The 9,426-nt window shown below is 37.3% G+C and overlaps 1 protein-coding gene across 8 annotated transcripts in view; it reads left to right on the top strand.

The window, feature by feature from the left end:
• The first annotated feature begins 250 nt into the window (after positions 1 to 250).
• Positions 251 to 9,426, top strand: part of lrrc7 (leucine rich repeat containing 7) — a 30,725-nt gene continuing 21,549 nt past the window's right edge. For 4 of the 8 annotated variants that reach the window (XM_016665133.1, XM_016665136.1, XM_007540632.2 and 1 more), the window contains exons 1-7: positions 251 to 382; positions 1,517 to 1,641; positions 2,583 to 2,801; positions 3,730 to 3,903; positions 4,944 to 5,055; positions 6,587 to 6,800; positions 8,894 to 9,400. In XM_016665133.1, the coding sequence (XP_016520619.1) occupies positions 352 to 382; positions 1,517 to 1,641; positions 2,583 to 2,801; positions 3,730 to 3,903; positions 4,944 to 5,055; positions 6,587 to 6,800; positions 8,894 to 9,400 (1,382 nt within the window). In that variant the 5' untranslated portion in view covers positions 251 to 351. The remainder of the gene's footprint in view (positions 383 to 1,516; positions 1,642 to 2,582; positions 2,802 to 3,729; positions 3,904 to 4,943; positions 5,056 to 6,586; positions 6,801 to 8,893; positions 9,401 to 9,426) is intronic. The other 4 variants (XM_016665134.1, XM_016665135.1, XM_016665137.1 and 1 more) reach the window with 4 other exon arrangements.

The raw sequence follows: 9,426 nt of genomic DNA, 5'->3' as shown, positions 1-9,426 counted from the left end.
TGCTAATGTATTCACGCACTTCCACAAATTTCAATTTAGACATTATTAGCATATTACATATATTACTAATCATGCACATTAAAGTTTCATTAAAGGGCCACTGGTTATTTTTGGTGTCAGTGCTCTGAATTTATATCTGTCATATTAGTGTTGACAAAATATTAATGACAAATTCAATAAAATAATTTTTTAATCTAAAGGTGATTTGGTCCAGCTTGTTTCCTCTAACAGTAAAAAGCGAGTGGAGAGATGAAAGTTTGACCGTTTGTTTCTGTTTTTCAGTCCAAAGCTTTGATCCCGCTGCAGACGGAAGCCCATCCAGAAACCAAACAGAAAGTTTTGACCAACTACATGTTTCCACAGCAGCCCAGGCATGATGAAGGTAGAAAATATCTGTTTTTATGTTGCAGAAAGTTTGAATGTTGTCAAGGAAAGCGCATGTAATTAGTTTGGTTTGGACAACATCACTGGGTGATCCTGAAATATTGCTAAAATCAAAATGTTTAGGACTTACCCCCAATCTTTTTAAGGTTTAAAAAAGCTCAACTGAAAGAGCAAAACTTAAAGTTACCAGTGAAATTTAGATTTTGAAGAATTCACAGGACTAGTTTTATTATATCCTTCTACTTGCTGCTGTAAATATTCTTTCTTTATGTCTTTACATTGTATACAAGTGAATTATCCTCAGACTGTTTTGTGATGGTTTGCAGCTTTCATGCTCATGTAATTCCCCTCAGGTTCACAAATCATTGTTTTCGTAAAAATTGCTTCACAAATATTACAAAGTGTGCGAGTAACAAACAGCTGCTGCTACTCGCTCAGCACTGAAATCATAATAATAAATTTCCCTTATGAAAACTAACACAAAACTAAACTAAAGTAACTTTTTAGCAAAATACTGGAGCATGTTTTAGGTAAATAATTCTCCAATAGTTGAACTGGCAGATTATTTCACTTATAAAAACCTGTTTTTTGTTGTTAAAATGTGAAAAGCTTCTTAGAATATTACATTTTAGGTAATTTTGAGATTTTTTATGTGCTTCAGTATGCCGTAAATTAAAAAAAAAAAAGCTTATAGGTAATGCTTCATCTCCAATCACGGCATTGGATTTATGTTAACATGATTCTGTTTCATAATGCTAAAGCAATATTATTTCAAAGCACCCATTAACGTTTTTATATGTATATTTATTATTTATTGGATTTTTACATTACAACATGATGATTTCACTTAAAACAAAACATTTTTCCCATGTTAAACGTGAAATAATCAGTAATAAATACTTTTTTTAATATTAAGAAATTGAAAAGATATATTGCTAAAAAGTTTCTTCTAAGTACTTTTTGTCTTATTTCAAGTGCACTAAGATATTTACATTTGAAACTAGACCAAAATACTTGGTAAGATTTTGTGCTTTTGCTGTTCAACATGAGGTGAAGTTTGGGATCTCTGACAGTTTATCTCTGTAAAATTCTCGTCTTGTCTATTAAGTTTAATTTCTCTGTATTTTTACAGATTACCAGTCGGATAGCGACAGCTTTAATCCTACACTGTGGGAAGAGCAGAGGCAGCAGAGGATGACGGTGGCCTTTGACTTTGAGGACAAGAAGGATGAGGAAGACAACTCTGGGAAGGTCAAGGTCCGCTTTCTGATTCTGCTCATTTCTCTCTCTCTGGATGTTTTGTGACACTTTTCTAGCTGTTTAATAATAACTAGCATGATTAAAACACTGCTGAATGAATCTGAAAAAGAAAATTAATAGTGCTTAATTTAAAGTAGGGTGTCCAAAGTGCGGCTCGGGGGCCACTTGTGGTCCTTGGACTGATTTTCTGCGGCCAAAACTGCATTTCAAAAATGACACAAATTTGGCCTGTAAATGTAGATGGATTCTTTTAATTTGTAATCAGGGTAAAAATTGTTACCTACAAAATTTTCTTACACAAGAAAATGTAAATTCATGTTTTTATAACTAAATTTTAACAAAAGGTAAAACCAGGTTTGTCCAGAGACTTTTACTGAAAAGTTGCACCCAAATCAGCTTTTATTCTTGGATCAATATAGCAAAAATTTTGAAAGAAAGTGACCCAAATCCTGTTTTTATTACTGAAAAAAAATAATCAATCAAACCCAGAAGAAACTGAAAACTAGACATTTTTCTTCTAATACAACAAACATGCAAAATCTGCTGCAGCGTATTAGGACCATTGTGACAGTAATCTTAGAAATTATCCACAAAAACAAGGAAATTTCCTGGAAAAAAAATTACATTTTCAGATATCAAAAAATTTCTACAAAATATTTTCTGAATTTCAAATGTCAAAAATTTTCTTTTGAAGAATTTCCAGATGCTGTCCAGAAGATTTCTGAGATTAATAACAAGATTTCTGAGATTTTGGCAAAATGTTCTCCTTTTCTTCTGTCTACAAAAACCCTAACACATCAAAGGAAAATCTCTTTCAGGTTTTGGATCTACAATAAAAATCAGACTGCTTTACTTTCTTGATTTTGCGTTGGGTTTTTTGGCTACAGTTTGGACAAACAGATGGACAGCCCTGATTTAACGGTTTCTGTTGGCTTCAGGTGGAAATAAACCTGAAGCGCTACCCAACGCCGTACCCTGAGGATCTGAAGAACATGGTTAAATCAGTGCAGAGCCTTGTGGGTAAAAGCATGCATCCAGGACATGGGCACCAGCACCAGCTGAGCTCAGGCACCGCCACCTCAGCAGGAACCAACATGGAGCATGCTCACCTCAGCAAAGAGCAGTACGAGCCGCCGTGGCCCCTGCCCCCAAAAGAGGTGAGAAACAGGCAGAAAACTGCAGAAACTTCCTCAGTATGTCATGTCTCAATCTGAATTTTACATTGTATTTACAAAATTTTGATTTATTTAAGTATAATTATTGCCTAAAATATTCAGATACCAAAGAGTTTAAAGCTGCAGTGTGTAACTTTCATAAACAATTTTTTTTTTTTGCTAATTTTTTGAAACTGTAATGGTATAAGGCAGAAAATCTCTGAAAAATTGAGCTCTTCTGCTTCTCCCAGTGCTGACTAGAAACAACCAATCAGAGCCCGTAGGCGGGGCTTAGCGCTGTCAGTCATGCTCATGTCCTCCCTCTTGGCCAGTTGCCATGGCCACCACTGATGGCGGATAAATCAATCAATTTATTTGTGCAGAGCATTTCAGCAGCAGGTGCTTTACGTTATAGAAATACAGAATTACAAATTTATAAAGAAACACCATCAACATTACATTTTTATGTGTGTCATCACCAAAAGAAACTGTTTATTTTATAGCAGCGCGTTCATGAACTTGATTGACAGCGCTAAGACCCTCCTCCTGGCTCTGATTGGTTGTTTTTGGCCGGGAGCGGAGCATTTCTTCAGGCAGCTCAGGGAGGAAGATGAAGAGTTCAATCTTTTATCTGACTCATATTAAACTGTCACTACATAGAGACAGTTTTTACAAATATGTAAAAGAAAACCATATTTTTAAAGAAGTTACACAAGACGTCGCCTCTCAGTTTGCTGCTTTAACTTGCGGTTCAGTCGTGCATTTGTGAGGTCAGACACTGATGTAGTCTCATTGCAAATCTCTTTGTCAGGTTTAGATGTTGCCATGGAAACAGTTACAGCACCTGGATTATAGCCTCTGAATTCATGATGTTGATGTGAAAATGAAACATGTTTGACCAAAGTGTGTCTTAACCTCTTACTTTGCTCAGTTGATGCAGGTATTTGATTCATTTGACGGACGAAATGAAACTGTTTGCCAGGTGACTGACAGAGAGATGCAGGACTTCTCTCAGTCTCAGCTAATGGATCAAGGATCAATGCATAATTCTGGCATCGACATTCCCAAGAGGAAGGACAAGGAGGACTTGACAGAAAGCTCTGAGGTACAAAACTTACGCCGCTAGCTCGTAAAAACAGGAGTTAAGTGTTTACTGTGGGGTTGTTCTGCTGTTTTTCATATTGTTTAATACAAGATTCATGCAGTCATTGAAGGGATAAAACATATTATTACTGAAATGAACAAAAACATGTCGAAGGGGCATGATGCTTTGCTGATTATTTGATATATATATATATATATATAGACACCACCCTTCATATTTAAACTTTAAAACATATTACCTTTTAGGCAAAAAAGCTTTGGCACAAAATTTAGAGGCTTCAGATGCAGATTAGCTTCATTTTGGTAAAAAAGTAGCAAATATAAAACGCTGTTTTACAAACCAATAATTTAATAAAAAGAATAGGCTTGTCCTGTAAATCTTTACATTTTTTACAGGTTCTGAGTGTCTGCGACGTTTTGTAACATAATCCAGGCCTTTTTGTCCCAGCTGCTGGGTCTCACTGTATGATCCTTCGTAAAATGGGAAGAAGTAACGCCCTGTTGATGAAAAGGAACTGTGAAATGAAGCAGCACACTGTAAAAACACAAAATACTACCAAGTAGTTTTGGTTTAGTTTATAGTGCAAATATCTTAGCACACTTGAAATAAGACAAAACTAACTTTTTAGCTAAATATAGAAGCTTGTTTTCAGAAAATAATTCATTAATAACAATGAAAAAGTACTAGTTACACTGGCAAATTATTTCACTTATAACATAGGAAAAATGTATTGTTACAAGTGAAAGTTACTTGTAAGTTAATTTATCTAATTTCAAGTGAACTAAGATATTTACACTAGAAAGACGACAAAAATTACTTGGTGAGATTTTGTGTTTTTGCAGTGCAGAGATGCTGAGTGGAATATATTAGAACAAATTAAATTTAATTTTGCGCTGAATAAATGCACTTAAGTTGAAGCTGCTACTCTAACTCTTTCAAAGTGAAATAATGCTTAATTTATTTTGTGTTCCTTTTGCACATCTTAGCTGGGCGTATTTAGACCTGCGTTACAGTGACTGGGTTTGTTTATCCTTGCTCAGGACTCGATGGGCGGCTCTCCTAATGACATCCGTATCTCCGATATGAGGCCGACGCTGGTGGAGCCACCGATGTACAAACCAAAGGTGGTGCTGCTGGGGAAGGATAAGAAAGGTACCGCGTCACGCAGAGAGTCGTAATCACAAAGCTGCAAATGGTAACTTAATGGTTTTATTTTTAGGAACTGTGAGGCATGTTGCAATGGCGTCCATCAATTAGTCACAATGTGAGGCAGATTAACTGTAACACATTACAGAGAGAGAGATTCAATGAACCTCTAAATGCACCTCTCCGTCTGGTGTAAGCAGTGTTTAGTTTGCCCTGTTTTAATTTACTTACCCTTAAAGCATTTCTTTCATCTGAAGGAAACAAAGCTAATTTTAGCTTGTAGAAAAAAAAAATCTAGCTCAAAATTATTTATTTAGAGCTTTAATCGCTTCTTCCAAAAGGAAGAGTTCATTTCTCCTTCCCTGTGACAAACAATAGCTTCATCAGAGCTCTTTAATGTGAGCTCTACGGGGAATAGAAAACCCAAACAGCTCGTCTGCTTTGCTTCATATTTGGTTTCTATGTCTATCTACAGCGGTTCAGTCAGTGAAAAAATAAGGAAAGTCTTCATTTATTAAAATTTACAGCTGTGAAAACATTCCTTAAAAGGGACGTATGATGATAAATTTACATTTTGCGTGCTTTTGTACTTCCACTTGCGTTTTTTCTGCTTCTGAAAGCCGCTTAAACAGTTTTAAAAAAAGCCCTTTTTTGGCAATAAGTTCATGTTTTTTGGTGTCTGAATAATGAGCTGCTTCAAAAACTTGCGGTATTAGCAGGCCCCTCCCCTCACCTAGCAACCCAGCCTGTTACCTAGCAACCCAGCAAAGCCTACCCCTTCACCTAGCAACCAGAGAACTGAGCAGGCTAAAATCTGAGTATGCGAGAATTATTTTGTTAAAAAATGTAGTGAACATTAGGCCGATCCTAATCTGCTCTAAAAGTATCAGAAAACTGTATTCAAGTAAGAGCAGCACCACTTCAACTTATTTTTACACAAGTAAAAGTAAGAAGTATCCAAAATTACTCAAGTAAAAAGTAAAACAGTATTTGGTTAAAAAGTCCACCTGAGTACAGAGTATCTCATCAAATTATCAATCATTTAAATTTTTTAAACTTACATCATCCAAAATATAAAGTTAAGTGGACATTTAGCTTTTTTTAAGAACCAAAATGACAATAATTCATATAACTAACAAAAAAAAACATAAGAAAAATTTTCTAAATCAGTTTCTTTCAATAAAAAACTTATAAACTTTAACACAAACTGCAGGTGTGTGTCTGTGTCTGGTGATTTTTTTTGTTTTTCGTTCAGCGGGTAGAAAATCCAGAAATTTTACTCATGTTACAGTAGCGATACTTCACAGAAGATTAACCAAGTAAAAGTAAAAAGTACAGCACAGTAAAAATACTCCTAAAAGTACATTTTTTCAACAGGTTCCTCAAGTAAATGTAACTAGTTACTACCCAACTCTGCTTAAACCTAAAATTAAACAGTAAAATCAACCAAAATGTGACCTTCAGCAGCACAAAGCCGTTTATTCTGCAGGTGAGACATTTTATGAAGAGACGTTTGTCCTTCTGTGTCCCCGTCCAGAGTCGACAGACGAGGAGGTCGATAAGCTCCACTGTCTGAACCACAGTGGCTCCTCGGCCACCTACTCCGACTACTCGCCCTCTCAGGGCTCCTCAGGCTCCTCCAATCCGTCCGCCAACACACACTCACACACACACTCTCATGCGCACGCACACACTCCTGCCCTGCCCGCCCCCAGTAAGGACCAGGCCCCTCAAACTCACTGGACCAACAGGTAAACACACCGACATCGGAAGGAGGATTTTCTGTCTCGTTGCTACAGGAAACATCTTGGTTCACCTGAAATAAGACAAAAGTAACTCACAAGTATATTTTTGAGTTAATACTTGCTTAATATTGATTAACATACTAGCTCCGCTGGCAGATTATTTCACTTAAGCATGGGGAAAATGTCTCGTTAGAAGCAGTGGCGTCACAAGACCTGTTTTATGGGGCCCCGAGCCCCTGAAATATTATCAACCCCCCTTTGAATAATTTGGTGTTTTTTTGTTGCTGATATAATTTTTTGTTTGCCAACAAATTTAATATAATGTTGCCAGAATATCAGTTTAAAATGTCGTTTTTAAATTAAATATGATCATAAATCTGTCAGCTTCCCTTTATATTGAAACAGTCTGGGAAATATCGCTGTACTTACTTAGAAGGTGCACATTTCCATGTTAAAACATTTAATCATATTGATTAACTGTTTATAGTCATATTTCATAGCATTTGTAGAGGCTTCTGTTACTCTGAATATTGTTTTAAAAGTAGAAAAGCAGCTTCTTTGTTTTTGTTGTTGTTTGAAAAATGTTGTACTCGCCCATTCATCTCCTGGGGACTAAGACCCCTAATGTTTAAAACCTAGTGACACCCCTGATAATAAGTGAAATAATTCACCATTTTCAGTGATATTAAGGAATTATTTATTTAAAACAAGCTCATATATCTTGCTAAACAGTCTCTTGCAAGTTAGTTTTGTCTTATTTTGTGTTTTTGCAGCAAATGTTCTCATCAAACATCTCATCTATTATCAACTTTTCTCCTGCAGTTTTCTCCATCTCTTGCATATCTCACCCATCTTTCAACTCGCTCCATCTTTTCTATTCTCCCTCCATCTTTGTGCAACCTTCTCGCCTGTCTGTTTGCTCGTGAAGGTCAGAGAGTCTTGTTAAGATGCTGCAGATTGCTGTTCAGTTTGTTCTTTCTCTGGTTTGAAGAGGCTTGCTGTGTGGGATCCACTGTTTGGAGGCGCGTTGCTTTTTGCACAGAGAGATGAAAAGAACCAATTAAAGAGGCATGGCTCCTCTGCGGAGGGTATTGCACATTAATGATATAAGCTGACGTATGTGGAACTGAGAATCGCATTAAAAATTAATATCAAAACGTGTTTTGAATCTGGTTTCTGTCTCGCAGTAATGAACAGCAGTAAAAAAATGTAATCTCAGATCGCAAGCCAAATCTCTTACATTATGGCCTCAGGCGTGATGATTAGTTTTTATTAAAGTCAGACTGTGTATTACTGACAAATAATTAAAAATATTTTCAATAAATCTGTTTACCTGAGATTAAATCTTGTAAAAAAATTTCTTATAATATCTATTTGTTAAATATATCAGGTAGCAGTTATAATTAAAATATATAATAAATAGAAATTCTTTTAATTTTTAAGTGAAAGTCACCAACAAATAGAAAAAGAGAAGGTATTTACTGAATGTTGTGTGCTTAAACCTCAAGCTTATTTAGTATCTACGGTTAATTTAAATCAAACTTGTGTATTTTCATGGAGGACTGAGAAACTCTGCTAGTTTGAGTCTTCAAAAATAAACATATGCAGATACAAAATGTTTCGGATCCCTGAAAAATTACATTTTTGGATCTAATAATCCAGATTTTTCTGGTGCTTGACTTTGAAAAGCTCCTGCACTAGAAACAGACTTCCTCTTAGTTTCCCAGTCTTTCTATCCCACTTTTACTCTGTAATTTCTTTCAACATTATATTAGTTATTTCACGTCTGCTCAGATCTCAGTCTCTACGATGCGTTTTTTTTTGTTTGTTTTTGTTTATTTGCCTGCATCCTCGTAAAACATATTTGTTGACAGTGAAAAGAGTTTGAAGGCACTTGCATTTGGCATCCATCCTCTTAGAAACATAATTACTCCAAACATGGTTCTTTGCCCAGTTGATGTTTAGGAGGAACATCAGAGAAAGCTGTCCGGTTCCCAGTGCCAGTGGGTTGTTCTGCAGCACATGTTCACGATGCACCGACTATGAAACAGTTCAGTTTGTTCTCTTTAAGTGACTCCTAATGTGTTTTATTTCCGTAGACTTGCACAGTCATTCCCAAAGCCTATTGACTCCAAGCCCCTGCTGTCTCAGAGAGAAACCCCTCCGTCGGGAACGCTGCAGCAACGGGGAGATCGGCGTCCGCTCAGCGAGCCTTTTGATTGGTCGGAAGCTCAGCACTATGACAACACGGGTTTTGACGCTGAGGAGTCTCCGATGGACCCGACGTCCTCTAACACGAGTCAGGGCAATCCGCCGCTGGGCTCCAAACCCCGCAGCCAGTCGGCTCACGGCCGCCGGCCCCTCCTCAGGCAAGATCGGATTGTAGGAGTCCCCTTGGAGCTGGACACCCAGACACTCCCCTACCACGGAAACCAGCGCTCCACCCCGGATAACGACCCACAATCCTCTGGACCTTCTTCCCAAAACCCCTGGCAGAATTGGACCAGGACGCCCAGCCCGTTGGAGGACAGGACTGCTTTCCCCTCAAAACTGGACCTGACGCCAACCTCAAGCCCCAATCCTGACCGCAAGGACATGGACTCACGGTGAGCCACTGGAGAGGCTGACAGTT

This window comes from Poecilia formosa, unplaced genomic scaffold (assembly GCF_000485575.1).
Source record: "Poecilia formosa unplaced genomic scaffold, Poecilia_formosa-5.1.2 Scaffold549, whole genome shotgun sequence".
NCBI classification, from domain to species: Eukaryota; Metazoa; Chordata; class Actinopteri; order Cyprinodontiformes; family Poeciliidae; genus Poecilia; species Poecilia formosa.
The sequence above is the reverse complement of the archived record's forward strand: the minus strand, read 5'-3'. Positions and strand labels throughout refer to the sequence as shown.